The sequence below is a fragment of the Lolium rigidum genome, unplaced genomic scaffold (assembly GCF_022539505.1).
Source record: "Lolium rigidum isolate FL_2022 unplaced genomic scaffold, APGP_CSIRO_Lrig_0.1 contig_56750_1, whole genome shotgun sequence".
In the NCBI taxonomy this organism is placed as follows: Eukaryota; Viridiplantae; Streptophyta; class Magnoliopsida; order Poales; family Poaceae; genus Lolium; species Lolium rigidum.
This window is the reverse complement of record NW_025900989.1, coordinates 1-24,341: the sequence shown is the minus strand read 5'-3', so window position 1 is coordinate 24,341 and position 24,341 is coordinate 1. Positions and strand designations below refer to the sequence as shown.

General features: G+C 43.7%; 1 protein-coding gene across 1 annotated transcript; it reads left to right on the top strand.

Annotated features, from left to right (window-relative positions):
* The first annotated feature begins 19,114 nt into the window (after positions 1-19,114).
* On the top strand, positions 19,115-24,094 carry LOC124681793. The gene is made up of 11 exons (XM_047216616.1): positions 19,115-19,309; positions 19,382-19,474; positions 19,884-20,056; positions 20,832-21,105; positions 21,352-21,419; positions 21,498-21,567; positions 21,660-21,980; positions 22,492-22,571; positions 22,671-22,722; positions 23,151-23,326; positions 23,824-24,094. The coding sequence occupies exons 1-11, from the start codon at positions 19,115-19,117 to the stop codon at positions 24,092-24,094; spliced, it is 1,773 nt and encodes a 590-aa protein (XP_047072572.1).
* The last annotated feature ends 247 nt before the right edge of the window (positions 24,095-24,341 follow it).

The window sequence follows — 24,341 nt, the reverse complement described above, 5'->3', positions numbered from 1 at the left end:
AATAATTGTTGCCACATGCTTATGCATTAAAGAGGAGTCCATTATTTGTTGTCCATGTTGTCCCGGTATGGATGTCTAAGTTGAGAATAATCAAAAGCGAGAAATCCAAAATGCGAGCTTTCTCCTTAGACCTTTGTACAGAGCGGCATGGAGGTACCCCATTGTGACACTTGGTCAAAACATGTGCATTGCAAAGATCCGGTAGTCCAAGTTAATTAGGACAAGGTGCGGGCACTATTAGTATACTATGCATGAGACTTGCAACTTGTAAGATATAATGTACATAACTCATATGCTTTATTACTACCGTTGACAAAATTGTTTCATGTTTTCAAAATAAAAGCTCTAGCACAAATATAGCAATCGATGCTTTCCTCTTTGAAGGACCATTCTTTTTACTTTTATGTTGAGTCAGTTCACCTATCTCTCTCCACCTCAAGAAGCAAACACTTGTGTGAACTGTGCATTGATTCCTACATACTTGCATATTGTACTTGTTATATTACTCTATGTTGACAATTATCCATGAGATATACATGTTAAAAGTTGAAAGCAACCGCTGAAACTTAATCTTCCTTTGTGTTGCTTCAATGCCTTAACTTTGATTTATTGCTTTATGAGTTAACTCTTATGCAAGACTTATTAATACTTGTCTTGAAGTACTATTCATGAAAAGTCTTTGCTATATGATTCACTTGTTTACTCATGTCATTACCATTGCTTTGATCGCTGCATCCACTACATATGTTTACAAATAGTATGATCAAGGTTATGATGGCATATCACTTCAGAAATTATCTTTGTTATCGTTTTACCTCGCTCGGACGAGCAGTAACTAAGCTTGGGGATGCTTGATACGTCTCCGACGTATCGATAATTTCTTATGTTCTATGCCATATTATTGATGATACCTACATGTTTTATGCACACTTTATGTCATATTCGTGCATTTTCTGGAACTAACCTATTAACAAGATGCCGAAGTGCCGCTTCCGTTTTCACTGTTTTTGGTTTCGGAAATCCTAGTAACGAAATATTCTCGGAATTGGACGAAACGAAAACCCAGGGGCCTATTTTTCCACGGAGCTTCCAGAAGACCGGAGAACACACGAAGTGGGGCCACGAGGTGGCGACACCACAAGGCGGCGCGGCCCAGGGGGGCCCGCGCCGCCCTATGGTGTGGCCCCCTCGTCTGGCCCCCGACTCTGCCCTTCCGCCTACTTAAAGCCTCCGTCGCGAAACCCCTGATGCGAAAAACCACGATACGGAAAACCTTACTGAGACGCCGCCGCCGCCGATCCCATCTCGGGGGATTCTGGAGATCTCCTCCGGCACCCTGCCGGAGAGGGGATTCATCTCCTGGAGGACTCTACACCGCCATGGTCGCCTCCGGAGTGATGAGTGAGTAGTTCACCCCTGGACTATGGGTCCATAGCAGTAGCTAGATGGTTGTATTCTCCTCATTGTGCTTCATTGTTGGATCTTGTGAGCTGCCTAACATGATCAAGATCATCTATCTCGTAATTCTATATGTTGTGTTTGTCGGGATCCGATGGATAGAGAATACCATGTCATGTTAATTATCAAGTTATTACATATGTGTTGTTTATGATCTTGCATGCTCTCCGTTTCTAGTAGAGGCTCGGCCAAGTTTTTACTTTTAACTCCAAGAGGGAGTATTTATGCTCGATAGTGGGTTCATGCCTGCATTGACACCCGGGGGAGTGACAGAAACCCCTAAGGTTGTGTTGGTCTGTTGCCACTAGGGATAAAACATTGGCGCTATGTCCGAGGATGTAGTTGTTGATTACATTACGCACCATACTTAATGCAATTGTCCGTTGCTTTGCAACTTAATACCGGAGGGGTTCGGACGATAACCCTGAAGGTGGACTTTTTAGGCATAGATGCAGTTGGATGGCGGTCTATGTACTTTGTCGTAATGCCCAATTAAATCTCACTATACTTATCATGTCATGTATGTGCATTGTTATGCCCTCTCTATTTGTCAATTGCCCGACTGTAATTTGTTCACCCAACATGCTTTTATCTTATGGGAGAGACACCTCTAGTGAACGGTGGACCCCGGTCCATTCTTTAATACCGAAATACAAATCTCGTTGCAATACTTGTTTTACTATTTTCTCTCGCAAACAATCATCTTCCACACAATACGGTTAATCCTTTGTTACAGCAAGCCGGTGAGATTGACAACCTCACTCGTTTCGTTGGGGCAAAGTACTTTGGTTGTGTTGTGCAGGTTCCACGTTGGCGCCGGAATCCCTGGTGTTGCGCCGCACTACATCCCGCCGCCATCAACCTTCAACGTGCTTCTTGGCTCCTCCTGGTTCGATAAACCTTGGTTTCTTTCTGAGGGAAAACTTGCTGTTGTGCGCATCATACCTTCCTCTTGGGGTTGCCCAACGAACGTGTGAAATACACGCCATCAGTTACCACTCCTCTTGAGATGCTACCAAGGACTTGATCTACTTTCATGTCACTTGCCCTTGTAGCGGCCTTGATCTTCCGAATGGTTCCTTCATGATCAATGAATTCATCTCTTGCTAGTACTTGATCATGAGGGATCACTTGAGCTTGATCATGAGTTGTGGATGTCTCTTGATCATCATCATGGTCTTGCTCAGTGGAATGAGGACTTTCTTCTTGTTCTTCTGAATGTGACTCATCTTGAGTGGAGGATGGTTCTTGAGTTGCACTTGATGGTTCGGCTTGAGTTGAGCTAGGCTCCACTTGAGCCGTGCTTGATACTTCTACTCCATCATCTTGATCATCATTATGAACTTCCATGGGCCGGATGTGTCCTATGCCCATATGCTTGATGGCACTAGATGGATCATCATTATTACCTGCAACACATGGAACAACTTGCTCCACTTGGGAGCCATTATCCTCCAAGAACACCACGTCACAAGATACTTCAATAGTCCCAGTGGACCGGTTGTAGTATCTATAGGTGATGTCTACGGGTGCTTCTATTCTTGTAGACAGTGTTGGGCCTCCAAGAGCAGAGGTTTGTAGAACAGCAGCAAGTTTCCCTTAAGTGGATCACCCAAGGTTTATCGAACTCAGGGAGGAAGAGGTCAAAGATATCCCTCTCATGCAACCACTGCAACCACAAAGCAAGAAGTCTCTTGTGTCCCCAACACACCTAATAGGTGCACTAGTTCGGCGAAGAGATAGTGAAATACAGGTGGTATGAATAAATATAAGCAGTAGTAACGGCGCTGGAAAAGTGCTTGTCAGGCGTGCGATTGATGGTATTAATATTGCGGGAAGTAAAGATGCGAGTAAAACAAGAAACAAGCAGCGATAGCGATATTTAGGAACAAGGCCTAGGGATCATACTTTCACTAGTGGACACTCTCAACATTGATCACATAACAGAATAAATACATAGATGCTAGACTCTACACCCTCTTGTTGGATGATGAACACCACTAACGTGTAGGATTACACGAACCCTCAATGCCGGAGTTAACAAGCTCCACAATATTCGATGTTCATGTTTAAATAACCTTAGAGTGCATGACAGATCAACATAACCAAACCAAGTACTAACATAGCATGCACACTCGTCACCTTCACACTACGAAAGGAGGAATAGATCACATCAATACCATCATAGCAATAGTTAACTTCATAATCTACAAGAGATCACAATCATAGCCTACGCCAAGTACTACACGATGCACACCCTGTCACCATTACACCGTGCAGGAGGAATAAACTACTTTAATAACATCACTAGAGTAGCACATAGATAAATTGTGATACAAAACACATTGCAATCATAAAGAGATATAAATAAGCACTTCACTATGCCATTCATAACAGTGAATAAGTATTCTCGTGAAATATAGCCTAAGAGACCCACACGGTGCACACACTCGTCACCTTTACACACGTGGGACAAGGAGTCTCCGGAGATCACATAAGTAAAACCCACTTGACTAGCATAATGACATCTAGATTACAAGCATCATCATATGAATCTCAATCATGTAAGGCAGCTCATGAGATTATTGTATTAAAGTACATAGGAGAGAGATGAACCACATAGCTACCGGTACAGCCCCGAGCCTCGATGGAGAACTACTCCCTCCTCATGGGAGACAGCGAGCGTTGATGGAGATGGCGGTGGTGTCGATGGAGAAGCCTTCCGGGGGCACTTCCCCGTCCCGGCGGCGTGCCGGAACAGAGACTCCTGTCCCCCAGATCTTGGCTTCGCGATGGCGGCGGCTCTGGAAGGTTTCTCGTACCGTGGCTTTTTCGTCGAACGTCCTAGGGTTTTCGCGACGGAGACCTTAAGTAGGCGGAAGGGCAGCCTCGGAGGGGGCCTGGGGCCACCAGACACTAGGGCGGCGCGCCCCCCTCCTGGGCCGCGCCGCCACCATGTGTGGGCCCCCTGTGGCCCCTCTCTGGCGGCTCTCGGGTGTTCTGGAAGCTCCCGGGGATTCTAAGATGCTCGGGCGTTGATTTCGTCCAATTCCGAGAATATTTCCTTACTAGGATTTCTGAAACCAAAAACACGAGAAAACGAGAACCGGCACTTCGGCATCTCGTCAATAGGTTAGTTCCGGAAAACGCATAAATATGACATAAAGTATGCATAAAACATGTAGATATCATCAATAATGTGGCATGGAACATAAGAAATTATCGATAAGTCGGAGACGTATCAGCATCCCCAAGCTTAGTTTCTGCTCGTCCCGAGCAGGTAAACGATAACAAAGATAATTTCTGGAGTGACATGCCATCATAACCTTGATCATACTATTATAAGCATATGTAATGAATGCAGCGATCAAGTCAATGGTAAATGGCATGAGTAAACAAATGAATCATATAGCAAAGACTTTTCATGAATAGTACTTTCAAGACAAGCATCAATAAGTCTTGCATAAGAGTTAACTCATAAAGCAATAAATTCATAGTAAAGGCATTGAAGCAACACAATGGAAAATTAAGTTTCAGCGGTTGCTTTCAACTTGTAACATGTATATCTCAATGATAGTTTGTCAATGCAAAGCAATATAACAAGTTCAATATGCAAGTATGTAGGAATCAATGCACAGTTCACACAAGTGTTTGCTTCTTGAGGTGGAGAGAAATAGGTGAACTGACTCAACATAAAAGTAAAAGAAAGGCCCTTCGCAGAGGGAAGCATTGATTGCTATATTTGTGCTAGAGCTTTGGTTTTGAAAACATAAAGAGAGCATAAAAGTAAAATTTTGAGAGGTGTTTGTTGTTGTCAACGAATGGTAGTGGGCACTCTAACTACCTCATCAACCAGACTTTCAAGAGCGGCTCCCATGAAGGACGTTATCTCTACCAGCAAGGTAGATCATCCCTCTTCTCTTTTGTGTACACATGTATTTTAGTTTTATTTATGGTTGACACTCCTCCCAACCTTTTGGTTACACAAGCCATGGCTAACCGAATCCTCGGGTGCCTTCCAACATTCACATACCATGAAGGAGTGTCTATTTGCAATATTAAGTTGCTTACTGATAGATCAGGGGAAAACACGTGAAGAGAATTATTAATGCAAGTTAATTAATTGGGGCTGGGAACCCCATTGCCACCTCTTTTTGCAAAATTATTGGATAAGCGGATGAAGCCACTAGTCCATTGGTGAAAGTTGCCCAACAAGAATGAAAGATAAACACCACATACTTCCTCATGAGCTATAAAACATTGACACAAATCAGAGGTGATAAATTTTGAATTTTTTAAAGGTAGCACTCAAGAAATTTACTTTGGAATGGCGGAGAAATACCATGTAGTAGGTAGGTATAGTGGACACAAATGGCATAGTGGTTGGCTCAAGGATTTTGGATGCATGAGAAGTATTCCCTCTCGATACAAGGTTTAGGCTAGCAAGGTTATTTGAAACAAACACAAGGATGAACCGGTGCAGCAAAACTCACATAAAAGACATATTGTAAACATTATAAGACTCTACACCGTCTTTCCTTGTTGTTCAAAACTCAATACTAGAAATTATCTAGACTTTAGAGAAACCAAATATGCAAACCAAATTTAGCAAGCTCTAGGTGTTTCTTCATTAATGGGTGCAAAGTATATGATGCAAGAGCTTAAACATGAGCACAACAATTGCCAAGTATCAAATTATTCAAGACATTCTACCAATTACTACATGTAGCATTTTCCGTTTCCAACCATATAACAATTTAACGAAGCAGTTTCAACCTTCGCCATGAATATTATGAGCTAAGAACACATGTGTTCATATGAACCAGCGGAGCGTGTCTCTCTCCCACACAAGCATGTATTTATTCAGAGAATGAAAATAACAAAACAAAAATAAAAGCACACGTACGCTCCAAGTAAAGTACATAAGATGTGACCGAATAAAAATATAGTTTCGTGGAGGAACCCGATAATGTTGTCGATGAAGAAGGGAATGCCTTGGGCATCCTCAAGCTTAGACGCTTGAGTCTTCTTAAAATATGCAGGGTGAACCACCGGGCATCCCCAAGCTTAGACTTTTCACTCTTATTGATCATAGTATATCATCCTCCTCTCTTGACCCTTGAAAACTTCCTCCACACCAAACTCGAAACAAACTCATTAGAGGGTTAGTGCATAATCAAAAATTCACATGTTCAGATGTGACACAATCATTCTTAACACTTCTGGACATTGCTCAAAGCTACTGGAAGGTAATGGAACAAAGAAATCCATCCAACACAGCGAAAGAGGCAATGCGAAATAAAATGCAGAATCTGTCAAAACAGAACGATCAGTAAAGACGAATTTTAAAGAGGCACCAGACTTGCTCAAATGAAAATGCTCAAATTGAATGAAATTTGCGTACATATCTGAGGATCACTCACGTAAATTGGCATAATTTTCTGAGTTACCTACAGAGAATTAGGCCCAGATTCGTGATAGCAAGAAATCTGTTTCTGCGCAGTAATCCAAATCTAGTATGAACCTTACTATCAAAGACTTTACTTGGCACAACTAGGCACAAAACTAAGATAAGGAGAGGTTGCTACAGTAGTAACAACTTCCAAGACTCAAATATAAAACAAAGTTACTGTAGCAAATAAACACATGGGTTATCCCAAGAAGTTCTTTCTTTATAGCCATTAAGATGGGCTCAGCAGTTTTAATGATGCACTCGCAAGAAATAGTAGTTGAAGCAAAAGAGAGCATCAAGAGGAAAATTCAAAACAAATTTAAGTCTAACATGCTTCCTATGCATAGGAGTCTTGTAAATAAACAAGTTCATGAAGAGCAAAGTAACAAGCATAGGAAGATAGAACAAGTGTAGCTTCAAAAATTTCAGCACATAGAGAGGCATTTTAGTAACATGAAAATTTCTACAACCATATTTTCCTCTCTCATAATAACTTTCAGTAGCAACATGAGCAAACTCAACAATATAACTATCACATAAAGCATTCTTATCATGAGTCTCATGCATAAAATTATTACTCTCCACATAAGCATAATCAATTTTATTAGTTGTAGTGGGAGCAAATTCAACAAAGTAGCTATCATTATATATAGGAGGCATATTGTAATCATAATTAAATTTATCCCCCATAGTAGGTGGCACCAAAAGACTACTATCATTATAATCATCATAAATAGGAGGCAAAGTATCATCAAAGTAAATTTCCTCCTCAATGCTTGGGGGACTAAAAAGATCATGCTCATCAGAGCCAACTTCCCCAAGCTTAGAATTTTTCATATCATTAGCAACAATGGTGTTCAAAGCGTTCATACTAATATTACTACCAGCATGCAAATAAGATTCCATAGGTTTTTTAATTTTCGCATCAAACAATCCATGTTTTAAATCAGGAAATAGAATAAGAAGCTCATTGTTGTCCATTATGCCAAACTAGTGTAAACAAGAAACAAAAAGATGCAATTGCAGGATCTAAAGGAAATAGCTTCGAGCACACACACAATGGCGCCAGAAAAGTACTTTACCTGGGACCGGAGTATGAGTGCCTTTTACCTTTCCTCCCCGGCAACGGCGCCAGAAAAGTGCTTGATGTCTACGGGTGCTTCTATTCTTGTAGACAGTGTTGGGCCTCCAAGAGCAGAGGTTTGTAGAACAGCAGCGAGTTTCCCTTAAGTGGATCACCCAAAGTTTATCGAACTCAGGGAGGAAGAGGTCAAAGATATCCCTCTCATGCAACCCTGCAACCACAAAGCAAGAAGTCTCTTGTGTCCCCAACACACCTAATAGGTGCACTAGTTCGGCGAAGAGATAGTGAAATACAGGTGGTATGAATAAATATAAGCAAGTAGTAACGGCGCCTGGAAAAGTGCTTGTCAGGCGTGCGGTTGATGGTATTAATATTGCAGGAAGTAAAGATGCAGTAAAACAGTAAACAAGCAGCGATAGCAGTATTTAGGAACAAGGCCTAGGGATCATACTTTCACTAGTGGATACTTTTAACATTGATCACATAACAGAATAAATAGATAGATGCTAGACTCTACACCCTCTTGTTGGATGATGAACACCACTAACTGTGTAGGATTACACGAACCCTCAATGCCGGAGTTAACAAGCTCCACAATATTCGATGTTCATGTTTAAATAACCTTAGAGTGCATGACGAGATCAACATAACCAAACCAAGTACTAACATAGCATGCACACTCGTCACCTTCACACTACGAAAGGAGGAATAGATCACATCAATACCATCATAGCAATAGTTAACTTCATAATCTACAAGAGATCACAATCATAGCCTACGCCAAGTACTACACGATGCACACACCTGTCACCATTACACCGTGCAGGAGGAATAAACTACTTTAATAACATCACTAGAGTAGCACATAGATAAATTGTGATACAAAACACATTGCAATCATAAAGAGATATAAATAAGCACTTCACTATGCCATTCATAACAGTGAATAAGTATTCTGTGAAATATAGCCTAAGAGACCCACACGGTGCACACACTGTCACCTTTACACACGTGGGACAAGGAGTCTCCGGAGTTCACATAAGTAAAACCCACTTGACTAGCATAATGACATCTAGATTACAAGCATCAGCATATGAATCTCAATCATGTAAGGCAGCTCATGAGATTATTGTATTGAAGTACATAGGAGAGAGATGAACCACATAGCTACCGTGCATGCCCCGAACCTCGATGGAGAACTACTCCCTCCTCATGGGAGACAAGCAGCGTTGATGGAGATGGCGGTGGTGTCGATGGAGAAGCCTTCCGGGGCACTTCCCCATCCCGGCGGCGTGCCGGAACGAGACTCCTGTCCCCCGGATCTTGGCTTCGCGATGGCGGCGGCTGCGGAAGGTTTCTCGTACTCGTGGCTTTTTCGTCGAACGTCCTAGGGTTTTCGCGACGGAGACCTTAAGTAGGCGGAAGGGCAGCCTCGGAGGGGGCCCGGGGCCACCGGACACTAGGGCGGCGCGCCCCCTCTCGGGCCGCGCCGCCACCATGTGTGGGCCCCCTGTGGCCCCTCTCCGGCGGCTCTCGGGTGTTCGGAAGCTCCCGGGGATTCTAAGATGCTCGGGCGTTGATTTCGTCCAATTCCGAGAATATTTCCTTACTAGGATTTCGAAACCAAAAACAGCAGAAAACGAGAACCGGCACTTCGGCATCTCGTCAATAGGTTAGTTCCGGAAAACGCATAAATATGACATAAAGTATGCATAAAACATGTAGATATCATCAATAATGTGGCATGGAACATAAGAAATTATCGATACGTCGGAGACGTATCAATAGGCGTGAGAGTTCTCCGCATATCCAACAAATATACCCTCTATGGTTCTAGTTCCAAATTTACCGAGCTTTCCTTTGTTGTTTTTAACAAGACATTTGCATCCAAAGACACGAATGTACATGACATTAGGCTTGTTACCTGTGAGAAGCTCGTATGGAGTTTTGTTATGGAGGGGCGGAGGAAGAGCCGGTTGGAGTAGTGGACAGCCGTAGAGATGGCTTCTCCCCAAAAGTTGTGGGGTGAGTTGAATTCACTCAACATGGTTCTTGCCATCTCAATGATAGTCCGGTTCTTCCTTTCAACAACACCATTCTGTTGAGGGGTGTATGGCGCCGAAAACTCATGCTTGATGCCCTCATCATCAACAAACTCTTGCATGGTGTAGTTCTTGAACTCGGTGCCATTGTCGGTCCTAATCGCCTTGATCTCGGATTCATACATACGTTGAGCTTTCTTGGCGAAGGTGATGAACTCTCTATGGGTCTCATCCTTAGACTTAAGGAGAAAGACCCAAGAGTATCTTGAGTAATCATCAACAATTACAAGTCCATACTTGCTCCCTCCAAGAGTATCATAATGTGATGGCCCAAAGAGATCCAAGTGAAGGAGCTCCAAGGGCCTAGATGTGGTGACAATACTCTTGATAGGATGTTTCTTCTTGAGTTGCTTTCCAGCTACACATGCACTGCAAACACGATCTTTCTCAAAAGAAATGCCGGTTAGTCCCACAATGTGTTCACCCTTTAGGAGTTGTTTAAGATTCCTCATGTTGACATGACCAAGGCGGCGATGCCACAACCAACCTTCGTCATGCTTGGCCGCCATTAGACATGTGGAGGGAGAGGAGCTCTCTTTCGAGAGGTCAACCACGTAAAGGTTGTTCTCCACATATCCAACGAGGACCAATTTGAGATTGTCACTCCTAAAGACTTTCACACAATAAGTAGTAAAATATGAATTGTAACCGGCATCGGCAAGATGATATATAGAAAGCAAGTTATAGCCAAGGGATTCAACAAGCATGACCGTCTCTAGGCACAAGTCCTTAGAGATTGCCACCTTGCCATACCCAAGTACCTTTCCCTTTGAGTTGTCACCAAAGGTGATGCTTGACTTCTTGTTGATATCTGCAATGAATTGATCAAGCACACCTCTTCCTCCGGTCATATGATTTGTGCATCCACTATCAAACACCCATTTTGGACCACCGGAGGAATACCCCTACAAAATCAACTAGAGGATTTAGGAACCCATCGATTAATGGGTTCCTTTGCAATGGCAACAATATCTTTTGGTACCCAAATTGAGTACTCTCTATAAGCATAGCCATTACGAGGGCCAACATAGTTAGCATAAACATCACCATAATAATCAACAAATAAAGCATAGTGATTGTTTGGCCCCGTGCGGTCACCTCTAGTGGCTTTGCCCTTTGAGGCTTTGCCATTATTAGTGACCTTCTTGTTCTTATCTTGAGCGGGCTTCTCCTTCTTGTAGTTGTACTTCTTGTAGGACTTGGGAGTATATCCAAGTCCAAACTTTTGATTGTTTGACCTTTGCTTACTCAAGAGGTCATCCAATCCCATCTTGTTCTTGGCGGTGGTGAACTTTGCAAGTTCCTTTGTTAACCTAACATTTTCCTCAAGAATAGATGCTTGCTCACAAGAAGATTCATTAGGATGATAATCGAGACCATATTTGGTCACCAAGGATTCAAGATATGCATTGGTATCAACATGCAAAGAGAGTTCCTCTTGTAAACGAACATGTTCCTCAACAAACTTAGCATGCTCACTAGTAAAAGAAGTGGAGGAACTAGCAAGCTTTTCAACAACAATGGGATCCTTCATTGATCCAAGAGCCTTTTGTAGGTTTCTTGGAGTAGGTCATGGTTCTCTCCAAGTTTCTTGAGCTCATCCTTAACAAGCTTGTTAGCTCTTTCAAGGTGGTCAAGATCCCTAGTGAGAGAAGCATGAGCAACTCCAAGCTCCTCCTTTGAGGCATTGAGCTCTTGAGTCAATGATTGTGCCCTATCAATAGTTTCTAGGTCCTTAACTTTATCAAGTTCATAAGTTTCAATTTGTTGCTTAAGGCCTTGAGATATGCACCTTTCGGTTTTTAGCTCTTGTCTTAGGAGATTGAATCTCCGTTCCTTTTCATCCAATTGATATTCTAATTCCTCAATGGACTCATCCTTTTCTTTGAGAGAGTCCATCAAGAAATCAAACTTGACAAGAGCTTCACCACGAAGGGTGCATCTAACATTGTAAAGTTCCTTAAGCACAATTAATTCTTCTTGATTTTCATTTTCATCATCAAGAACACTAGATAGAGAAGGTGGGGGTTCCATTACCTTGGTTTCTCTTGCCATTAGACAAGAGCCAACGATTGTAGAAGGGAGAGAGTCATCGGAGTCATCATCTTGGGTTGTTCTTGCCATGAAGGAAGAACCAACATCATTCTCCGTGGAGTAATCCTTGGAGTAGTCATATGTGAAGAGTGACCCGGGCTTAGAGAAAGCCAAACCGGCCACTCCGGCCTCCTTCTCCTCATCTTCCTCTTCTTCATCGGACAAGTACTCGGCTCCAACAAAAGCTCTTCCCTTGTTCTTCTTGTATCGATCGTTGATTGGGTTTGGCTTCAATCTTGGCTTGACCCCTTTGATGAACTTTGGCTTGTCTACCCTTTTCTCATAAGGGCACTCATTTGCAAAGTGGCTATCTTCATCACAGTTGTAGCAAATTCTCTTCTTCTTCTTGTCATTGAAGAGCATTGGAAGCTTTCCCTTGTACTTCTTGGCAAAGAAGGCAAAGTCGGTAACAATGTCACTAGTTGAGGTCATCTCTTCATCTTCTTCAATTTCATAGTCTTCTTCTCTTCCATGGTCAGCTCTAGCTTTGAGAGCAAGGTTGTGTGACGCTTCATGGTTGTGTGAGGCTTCATCAACACGGTTCATTGCCATGAGCCTTTTTCCCGCCTTGGCCATGTTTTCATTGGCGGCCACATAGGAGACTAGATTATCGGAGTTCAGATTGGCACTCTTGGTCATGATTTGCAAGTTGAGTGCAAGGTTGGTGTCTTGTTGCTTGACCGCAATCATAGCAATGACCTTGGACTTTATGAATGCTTCATTCATCTCGAAGCCGTCATTGTACTTCTCAACTCCAAGTCCCTTGACCCTTACTCTAAGAGCACCAAGCCTAGCATAGGCATCGGCCACGGATTCTCCATCTCGAATCATGAACTGGTGGGCCTCTTGCTTTGCGGTCTCATAAAGAGCTGATTGGATCAAATCGGTTCCCTCTTGGAGTACTACGTTCCGATCCCACAACTCTTTAGCGGAGTCAATGTCATTGACTTGATCAAGAAGCTTGCGGTTGATGCCACTTCTAATCTTGTCACGTGCGGAGGCATTGAGTTGACGGTTGTAGAATTCGGTGGAGGTCAACCGAATGGGATCTTGTGGCTCCCGGTATCCATGAACAATGATCTCCCATAACTCCACACTGCAGCTGCGAATATGAGATTCCATAGCAAATTTCCAAAAAGGAAAGTGAGTTCCATCAAAATGGGGAACATTCCCACTATGGTTTATATGAGGCATGGGTGAAGTGTTTTTGGGATAGTCATGGTTGACTTCATGGTAACTCGCTAGAGAAGCCGAAGCCGCACTAGGAGGCCCACTAGTCAAGTTCTTAAGCATGGCAGACATCATCTCGCCATTTGGCTTTGTAGCTCATCCTCCTTTTTCTTCTTCTCGGCATCATATGCCAAGAATCTAGATTTCATCTCTTTAACCGAAAAGTTAGAGTCTTCATCTAGACCCTCGAAGATTTTATCCATCTCACTCTTAAGGCGGTGAAGCCCTTAATAAGAGTCCAGGCTCTGATACCAATTGAAAGTATAGAGATGGTAAACCTACAGGGGGGGGGGTGAATAGGTTTCTACAGATTTTAATTCTTTCTTTGCAATATTAGGCTTTGCGGAATATAAAGGTGAGCCTAATGCAAACTAAGTGATACAACCTATATGAGGATACAACTAACTCGAGCACGAAGGCTCTCACAGGCAGTTAAATCACAAGTAAGGAGTTCGGTTAGAGATAACCGATAGCACGCGGAGACGAGGATGTGTTCCCGTGTTCCCCACGCCACGAAGGCTCACCCTATTCTCCGGAGCCTATCCCACGAAGGAATAGCTCACTCACTTGTGGTAGACTTTGAGGTAGCCTCCAAACCTTCACAATCTTGCCCGGAGCAAATCCACAGCTCGGATGCTTCCGAACCACTCTTGCCCACCTAGGGTTTCCAAGGAACCCTAGAGAGCAAGCTTCTTGATGAATACAAGGGGGAATGACATTTGGCTTGGTAGAACAGTAGATCGGGTCCTCCTCTATCGTTTCCCCGGAGGGATTTGAGTTTGGGTGGAGGAGGAGGGAGATCTGAGGCTTTTGGTGTTTCTAGCAATGGAGTATGAGAGAGAGAGCTCAAGAACAGCTTGTAGTGTAGTGCCTAACTTTTCATAGGTAGGAGAAGGACTTTTTATAGTGTTCTTCGAAATCTGGCCGTTGCCCACTTGACACATCAGCAGATTCCTCGAGGAACCCGGTCGATCGGATTTGGCGCCGGACAGGCCGGTCCACAGGCCGGTTCGACCGGGCCAGTGACCGGGCCGGCCGGTTTCCAACCGGAGCTGGGACCGGGTCTTGACCGGTCATGCTTCTGAGGTTACTGGATCACGCCCGGATGGCACAGATGCTGGGCCCGGTTGGCGACCGGGTCGCTCGATCTGGAGCCCAGTCCGACCGGGCCATGGACCAGAGCAGCCGGTCCAAACCGGGCTGGCGACCGGACGCAGACCGAAGTGCTCGCCCTCCTTTACTGGAATCTGCCCGGATGGCACAGGTGCTGGGCCCGGTTGGCGACCGGGTGGTCCGGTGCCAGGGCCGGTCTGACCGGGTCTGGGACCGGCCAGGCTCTGGAAAACTTTGTTGATTTTTCATCGAAGTGTGGGGGTCTTCCGTTGCCTTCTTGTTCCATTGATACACCATTATACCTCTTTGGCTAATATCTGGGAATCATCTTGTAGACATGTATTAGTCCAAATACACTAGCACGGTGTCATAGTTACCAAAATAATGGATAAGGGTAAAATACCCTTACAAGCAACATTATGGGAGAAATCGTATTTTTGCAATTTCCCACCTCGAAGGCACACATCAATCTGCAATGATGAAATGAGACTTAACAAGTGCCTTAATGAACAAGTAAGTAAATAAAGACTAGTAGTCTAGTAATACAAACCCGCAAGTTATCAATAATCTTGTTTTCATCACCAGAAGTTCTAAGCAAGCTTGCTGAAGTCAGAATTCGTGTACTGGATTCATTGCAGTCTATAAATACACCTGTGCAAGCAAAATGTCTCTCCGTGTCTGCAAAGTGTATTTAAATTTTTAACCAGAAATCATATAAATATAATAAATAGAAGATAACGGGAGTGATGTTTTGGCACATGGGAGCATATGCTCCCTTTATTTTGAAATACATTTTAGACACATTTAAAATGTCAAAAAAATTGAAATAAAAGTTTCGCACGTACATTTTCATGTGCTACGCGCTCACAAAGTCGTTTCAAGAAAAATCGACATGTCATGTGGCGTGTGTAAAAAAGACAAAATTCGGTGCTGAAACAAAGACTTGTCACAAGATAAATTTTCTCTTTTTCGCTTAGACTGCAAAAAATATCATTTTTTCGTGAAACTTGACGAATACACATATATTATGAAGATGTACATGTAAAATTTTTTGTCAAAATTTTTTAACACATGAAAATATGTTTTTACGGTAGAGGGATCATACGCACCCGGGAGCCGAATTGAGTTTCTGGAAGATAACAAGCTAATAATAGTACAATCACCATTGTATGAAGCGAGTGCAACAACACATTCAGACATCTTTGAAGCAACTCTTCTAGCGGGTCCACTCAAGATATCTCTGCCAAATTCCTCTTCAAAATCACCTTCCAAATGCATGCCTCCTGGTTAAATAAACATAATACAACAGTTAAATGGGATGGCAGTGAAGCAATTTCATTAAAACTCACCATCGGCATAAGCTGGCAAGGGATAACCATCATACTTTAAGACATCATTTACTACCTTTGTAAAGTCTAGTGGACAAGGTGAAGTATTCATGACAATGAGTAAGATAGGCAAAATAAACATGAGTTCTGTTGCAGCAAGGTGAAACAACTCATGACGAAGAAAAAGTCAGGATCAGGAAAACGATAGGCATACCATCAGATGGCTAGGGATCTAGAGCACGCAGATGCTTATATTCATTGCCAATCAGTTCGAGTGCAGGTTCATCCTCAATGAGTTCTGGTGTTACAAGATGAAGGCATTAATGGCAATGTGTCAGTAATGATCAGAAGTTTAACATTATCTTAACATAAAATTTACTCTGGCTTGATTCACCTTGTGCCTCAGGAACAGAAGATACACCATGGCTCTTGTTCTTATTCTCACTTTCCCTAATTGAGCTACTTTGATTGGAGTTACCTATATTGAAAAACACTGATGAGTTCTATTCTGGAGTATTTCCATATATGTAAAAACTGATTATCAGACATAAACTGACCTTGCATCACTGATGGAAAATGGCGAGGAGTAGCATGTTGGTGCATAATTTAGAAGCATTAAAGAGTGATTGTTCTTAGCTCACCTTCTAGATGGCGCTTCAAAGCACTGGAAAAGTTTTGCAAACAATATTTTCGTATTTCCTCCCGACTGCAGAATGCAGTGATCTCATCATAATGTATACATCATTCATATGATTGATTTTTCATGAACAGAACAAAAAAAAAGTATGATTAAATGATCCAAGTCTAGATAACATACCGTAACCAAACATCATTCAAACATTCAACAATTTTATTTCCTTGCACATATCGAGTCCCTTCCTGATCATGATAGTCATTCATCCCAACAATATTCCCATCAAAATCAACAAGTGGACCACCACTACCATCCTAGAAAAATAATCAGGTGTGTACATAGGAATTGTAAATTTCGAAGTATCAAAGGACAGTGCATATAATGATTCAAAAAATACAAAGAGAAATCAAGAGAGCACCATAGTGATTTTGCATGTGGACAACATAAACCCTTTCGTGCCAACTTCACTTGGACTGTCGCTTGGTACCCCACGTGTTACCATTAATTTGCCTGACTTGAAACAACGCTTAACAACTAATAATTCAGTATGTGGCTGCATGGGTGTACTTGATCTCAAACACATGAGCTGGACTCTCCGTGCACGTTGGTCCTGGCTTCAGCGTGTTGATCCTGGAAAACCTTGGGCAATGTTCCCCATTAAGGTTAACCGCCACATCAATGCCCTGATCCATGCAGCCACTAGTGTCAAGCTGGGAGATGGCACCAGGATTTATTTCTGGACTGATAGGTGGCTTGGTGGTCAGAGTATTTCTAGCCTCGTCAATGCCCGCACTGTCGCTGCTGGTGTTCATGAAAACTCTTGGATTAAAGATATCTCTGGCCCCCTTTCGGTCGACGGCATAATGCAGTTCTGCACCTGGTCGAAATTATTGACGCCCAAGAACTTTATGCATGGCACCACACCCCTCCAACGTAGACGTACCTCCCTTTACAAGGAAGGAACTACGGGAATCATACCCTCGTGTCTCCGCGTGCTCCATCTCGGTTAATTCTATCCTTTACCGCACTTTACTACTCGTATCTTGTATTGTGTATTGCTTGCTTACATCTTGTCATATAGGTAAATTCACATAGTTGCATATCTAGATAATTTACCTTTGTGTCAAGCCTAAATTGAAAAAAGAATTAAAATTTGATAAAACACCTGTTCACCCTCCTCTAGGTGTCATACGATACTTTTAGATTACCCTAATTCTTCGCATTTGACTTTGTTAGTTTAAAGTTGAGGGGGTGCTACGTCCCAAACCTCAAACTTGTGAGGGTTATTTAAACTGGTTTTAGAATAGATCTAGGATATATAAGTATAATTTTTTTTTAAGATTTACAAAATACAAAGGGAGGATAGACACCGTCCTAGGTGCGATCTATACCACGTCCTCGTGCAGCAGCACGCCGCACCTGGACGCCCAGCCACCGGTGCCTCGGGCCACCCCGCCTCCCCTCCCTCTTATGGTGCCGCCTGCAACATCGTCGGGCAAAGCCCGTGTGGTGCGGTGGCGGCAGATCTTCCTCAGCCACAATCTGGAGTACGACACCGGCATCTGTCCGCTCCATCGTCGACAGCGGTGATGCGGGCTGGCAGTGGGTGGTGGCAGGCCGATCTGGACCCAATGGGTTCGAACTAAACGCTCCTTCCCCGCTGCACCTTGACGTCTCCGACGGCGGCACCTGGAGGCTGGGTCAGCCTCGCAACACGAGGAGGCCAAGGTGGCGGCGGCCTCCTTCTCCGTCGAAGGCGGCCGGCCTGGCTGGTTTGTGGTGTTCATCCCACATCTGGCAGATGGCCGACGGGTGGTGCGGGGGTTGCTCGCATGGCATGGATAAAGGTGGTGGTTCTAGGATCTCTCTCACGCCTGCCACGACGATGGTCTGCTTGATGCCTGTCTCCATTGATCTGGTCGAATTGTCGAGTTCCCGAAGACTCCGCCGATGAACTCCAAATGAAGAACATGCCTGAAGTTTGACGGATCGGATGGTATGCACAACCATGTTTTTTCTGGCCGTTTGGTTTCAGCACGAGCGATGCGAGGCTCATCGGAACTGTGGCGACGGCCATGGAGATGAGGGTCCCCGAGCAGGGTGTCCGGAACAGAGTGCTCAGAGCTCGAACTGCGGCAATAGAGGAGCTCGAGTCGAGGCGACGACTCACGGCATGGATGCTGGAGGTGGGGCATGTGGGCGATGTGGTGCGGGTGTGAGGCAGGAAGAAAAAGACGTCGCGTGCCCTCCCAGACCGGCTGTAGCTACAGCCGGCTGGGGAATAGAGTTTTCCTATTAGCTTTACGAATTCTCTAGAACTCTTTATCAAGAAAAACGGAGGACAAAATAAAAATTCAGCTGTTAATGGGTTGCCTCAGTGCGGCTGTTTCTTTTGTGGATTCCTTTCCGTGGGCCGTAAACATTGGGCCTACAGACGATATTTGTGGATGGGTTTTTAAGAATTGCAGGCCGGGTCTGCACGCACTGACGGAAGTCTAGCCAAAAGTCCAAAACCCCTCGGGCTCGGGGGCCCAAACCTGTCTGTCTTCACGCTCCCGAGTTCCAATCCCGCCGCCGCAGGCAGCAACCACCGCCGCAGGAAGTCGCCGGCGGCGGCCGATGGCCTCCACCACCTCCACTCCCACCTCCGGGGCAGGCGGCCCAAGGCCCTGGCGCACCGCGCTCCTCACCCTCCGCGACGAGTCAGTCGCCTCGCCCTCCCCTTCGGCCCTCCTCGCGCTCCTCCGCCGCCTCCTCCTGTACCCCGCCTCGCCCTCCCTCGTTGCCTCTGCCGCCGTGCTCTCCCCTCACGAGGTCGTGCCCGCCCTCTCGCTCAGCTCGCATATGTTTCGTTTGGTTCGTCTCGGTCTCACGCTTCGTGTGCAGGTGGGCTCTGATGTGGTGTTCCTCGCGGAAAAAGCCGCGACGGTGCCCCCCTGCGCTGGCGCCGACGACGTGCTTCCTGGCGTATGCCACCTGGTAATGACTTTGAGCTTCCACGCGATTGGGATCTCGCACTACACGCTGGCATTTGCAAATGCTTGCTTTAGATTTTGGGCTGTAAAATGTTAGCCTAGATAGACCATTCTGATCAGTGACCTGCGGTACTGGGAAGTACTCAAGTTTCGATCAAACCGTGGACATGTAGTTCTTAAATGCTGATTAGTTGGGCTTGAGCTTTGCTCTAATGTACACTGTTGAGCTGCGCCTGTGGTTATGTGTATCTGGAGCTATGGTTTTGGCAATTTCGTAGTTGATTCTACTGCGTATTGTACTATTAAGTGTAGTCAGTTTGACCAACAAGTTAAGAGTGGCGTGTTGCACTAGTTTCACTGTAACTATTTGTTTCCTCTATGTATTATAAATTACTGAAAATGCATCTGTGCAGATACATGATGTCATGTGCAAGACAAATACAGAAATCGACTCTTCTGGTTGGCTTGCACTGTTAAAGTTTCTTCATGAGCTTGTCAAGTGCTCAGTTGAGGGAGCATGCATTAAGGGCCTTTCTGATAGGACAGCTGCACTGAATACCCTATCCGAGTGTATGCAAATTCTCAGGTTAGATTAACATTAAATGATAGAATACTTGGCGATCAGCTTCCTGTCATTTCCATGAACAAGTAATAACAGCCTAGTTGATTAACAACGTGGGATGATGTTGCATGGTTGATACTTTGACTAAACTGTTATTGAATTAGAAGTATAGCTGGTTTGTACTCATCTCAAGGGGAAAAGCTGCTTTGGCCCCATCACGTTCCTCATAAAAAAATAATGATTTAGATGTGTGTTTTCACAGTATAATTGTAACTGGGTTTCTTTGTTTGTTACATGAACACATGTGTGGTTGGCTAGTTGCGACTTGCAATACATTTTTCGCATTTTTATTTGTAATTCTAGAAGGATTTAGCATCTCCAACTGTGCACACATCAGCCAACTTTAGCTGTCACATGACCCAAAATCCTAGTTGCAGGAGAGAGAAGATGAAGAGGGAGACTATGGTGTCTTCTATGCAAAATACAAGTTAGGCATGAAACAAACTCATAAGAGTGAATTGTTAGGGAGTGTGAGGGAAAAGGTGTGACAAAATTAATAATAAGATGTAGTTTTGTGAATGATGAATCAAACAAATTTTTGGAGATGTTACCCCTAGTGTTGTCTTTAGATGAGGGGGAGCTCTTAGGGACAAACTTAAGTTTCTGTTGATGTCCTGAAGTGGTAAAGTTAATGTAATTAGTTTTTGCAGACCTGTTCTCTAGCATCGTTTACATTTATTGAAATTCATCAGCCACGGCTAGTCTTTACGTTGCTACTTATTGTTGCCTCTCCTTCCAGGTTTTCGAGCAAGGATTTGGGAAGAAGTAGTTCATTAACTGAGAATTCACATGTACTCAGAGTTCTTATCTTGATTATATCATGCTTGCAAGCTGAACTTAACATGACAGATAAATCCAATGGCCCTGGCACATCTTCATACATTCCTGGATCAACCAGTAATAAAAATTCTAATACATGGGATATGAAAATCTCTGCATTTTCCATGGTGGAAGATATATTATGTAAGATTGCATCAACCATATCAGAAGATTTATGGCTGTCTGTTGTTGAGGTTAGTAGTCACGTCTCTTTTATTGCACCAGGAAATTGGCAGATACTGTAGCATCTGATATGTGACACTCTAAGCAGCATTACTAATTCTCCCATGATTGATCACCTAGGCTTTGTCTGTCAGTTGATGATGCACCAAATATGAAACATCCACAACCAAACATCTAATGATGCATATTGTGCAGATGCTATGTGACCATGTTTAATTTTCTGTTTTAACTCCAGTATTCTCTTTTGCAATCTGCAGCTCTTGAGGAAAGTGATCGATTTTGTGACAGCTAGGAATCTTATTATAGAAAGTAGCATTATGTCAAGGTTAGTACTTTTTTTTCCCATTTATTGATTTGAAATGAATAAATGCTAAGGTCAAAACTAAGCCTAACTTTCCTGCAGATTTTATACTTCATTTCTTCGTTGTTTGCATTTGGTTCTTTCAGAACCAAAAGGTTCACTTTCAGGGCATGTAAGTATAGAAAGGAAAATATATTTCTGTGCTTTCAGCAAATATGTTGTTTTCTCACTGTCTGATTGTAACATCGTGCATAAAACCTCAAGGTAGCAGGTTTCGTGGCAAATTTGCAAATGTTTCTTGTGTATGGGCTAAGGTCAGCTTCGCCATCTGCAATACCTCCAAAGGAAAATAAAACAGAGTTTAAATCCAGGACTTCTGAGCGTGGACGGTATAAACCACCTCATTTACGAAAAAAGGATGGAAGAGGGAACGATTCAGTGGATGATCGAAGTTCAGATAGTGAATCTTCTCGATATGATTTGGGCTCATCAGATTCAGATCTTAGTGATACTGATGGACATGCAAAAAACGGAGACCGTTTCCGGAGTTCGAAAGCTAGATTAACTGCCATCCTTTGTATACAGGTATGTGTCCACAACAGTTATCTCTAAGTCAGACGTTCCCATTCTTATCATAGTTGCAATGAGACAATAACGGAGCTATAATGACACTGATTCCCTTCATAGTTGATATGTATGGAGCAGCTCTTCCCTTTCTTTTGAGAATAGTGGATGGATTAGGGCACCGTTTAATAGATAACTAACAGTTCTGAAGGCAAATAATTAACAGATTAGATAATCTGTGTGATTACTCTGCCCTATGCTGGTTTTGAAAAAATAATGCTATGGTTTCAGTTTTACGAATGAAAGAGAACTCCTGGAACATCAGAAGTTAGCAATTCATAGGAATATCTACATGCAGTTTGCTATCTGCATCAACCATGATCTATGCGGATATTTCAGTCCCTCTATTTGTTAAGGGGCACTCTCATTTTCCTGTTAAAACTTAATTAACAATCAAATGCAAAAAGTGAATATTAAGTATGCTTTTATGATATTTAAGAAATTATCTCACTCCTGTTCTGAATTATGGAAGGATATCTGCCGTGCTGACCCAAAGTCACTCACTTCACTGTGGCCATTACTCTTACCTGAGAACGACGTTCTTCAACAAAGGTAAAATCTTCCTCATGCAACTTGTACAGTATTTCACATGTCTTCCTTAATATCATGATATCATTTAATGGTAGCTTTTGTCCTTGCTTGCTTGTACAGAAAATATCGAGCAACTCTGATGACATGTTTGATGTTTGACCCTATCACAAAGGTACAAGGTTGCTATAATGCGCATCATCATTGTTTTTATAGAATTTAGCTTTTCTGATTATTCTTCCTTCCACAATGTGTGCCTACCTCCGTTCCATGTTAGTTCTGGTTGTATTGGGGCTGCAGTGACTGAAGGTGCTTAATTACCTAGGCCATTCTGAATCATTTTTTGGGGGATGCTTCACAAACGTTAAACCTTGTATTAAATATTTGCTACAAAGTTATCTAGACTCTCGACAATTACCTTACTGGATCCAAGCTTTTATTTGCAAAAGCCTTCCCTTGTTGGCATGGCAGTGTACATCAGTACAAGCTAAAGTATATGGCATGTGTATGGATTATGATCCTATTGGATTAGTGCTTTTGTGTTTGCAAATTCTCATGCATATAATGGATGTGAGTCACGCGGCCTGAGTTAACTATGTACAGGTACGTGTTGAGGCAGCATCAACCATTGCTGCTATGCTGGAAGGACAGGCCTTAGTTTTGACACAAGTTGCCGAGTACAAGGAATCATCGAAGCCTGGATCTTTCACTACGTTGTCCTGCTCACTTGGTCAAATTCTGATGCAGCTGCATACAGGTACAGTTTTCCATATCATCTGGTTAATTTCTTTGACCAAAAGGAATCTATGGTTGGTCACGTAGAGCATCTCCAACAGATGATGTAAAATAGGAAACCTGAAAACAGTTTTAGGGCACCACTTTTTGGGTTTTAGGTCACGGAATATAGGGCACCAGTTCCAGATGATGTAAAATAAGGCACACACAAATTTTTGGATGATGTAAAATTGGGCACTTCAACTTGTGTCTAATATTCATAATTGCAAACATATATGATACAAATGCCATAACACTCGTCTCTAAATGATTCTTACACAAATAGTTCATCAAGTAACACACAAATCAACACACATACACTCAAAGTTCATGACGTACAACCATGGTTTTTGAGTCGCCGACTAATCGCCGACTAATCGCCGACTAATCGCCGACTAATCGCCGAGTCGTCGGGGCGTGGCTGGGTCGCGCAGGCGACTTGACTCACGGAGCAAGTCGCGCCACGTCACTGGCTCAACGGCGACTTCCTGCGACTATACAGCGGCTCAGGAGGAGAGGCTCGAGCCGCCACCGGATTTCAGAGAGAAAGGGAGAGAAAGTGCAGAGCTCAGGAGGTTGCGAGGCCGGCGGCGCTAGGAGGAAGGAGAGGGTCGCGCGGCGAGGCTGCGAGGCTGGCTGCCTCCATCCGCCGCCGGTCGCCGCCGCTCCTCACCGCTCGCCGCCGCTCCTCGCCGGCGATGCAGAGGAAGGAGAGGGTACGAGGGGAGAGGCTCGAGCGAGGCTGCGTGGTGGCTGCTGGCTGGCGGCGCTAGGAGGATTCATGACTTCACGTGGTGGCTGCTAGGTTTAGCTGCTAGGTTTAGTTGGGCCGTGCTGGGCCTGGCTGGCCTGGCTAGGATAGATAACAGGTCAGTGGGCTATGCAAATGAAAGAAATACGTGGTGTAGTGCTATTTCTACTGCCATGGGCCCATGGCGACTTGGGGCGACTATACAAGCCCTAGTCGCTGAGTCAAGTCACCAAGTCACGAGTCTCAGCCTCAGAGACTTGACTTGACTC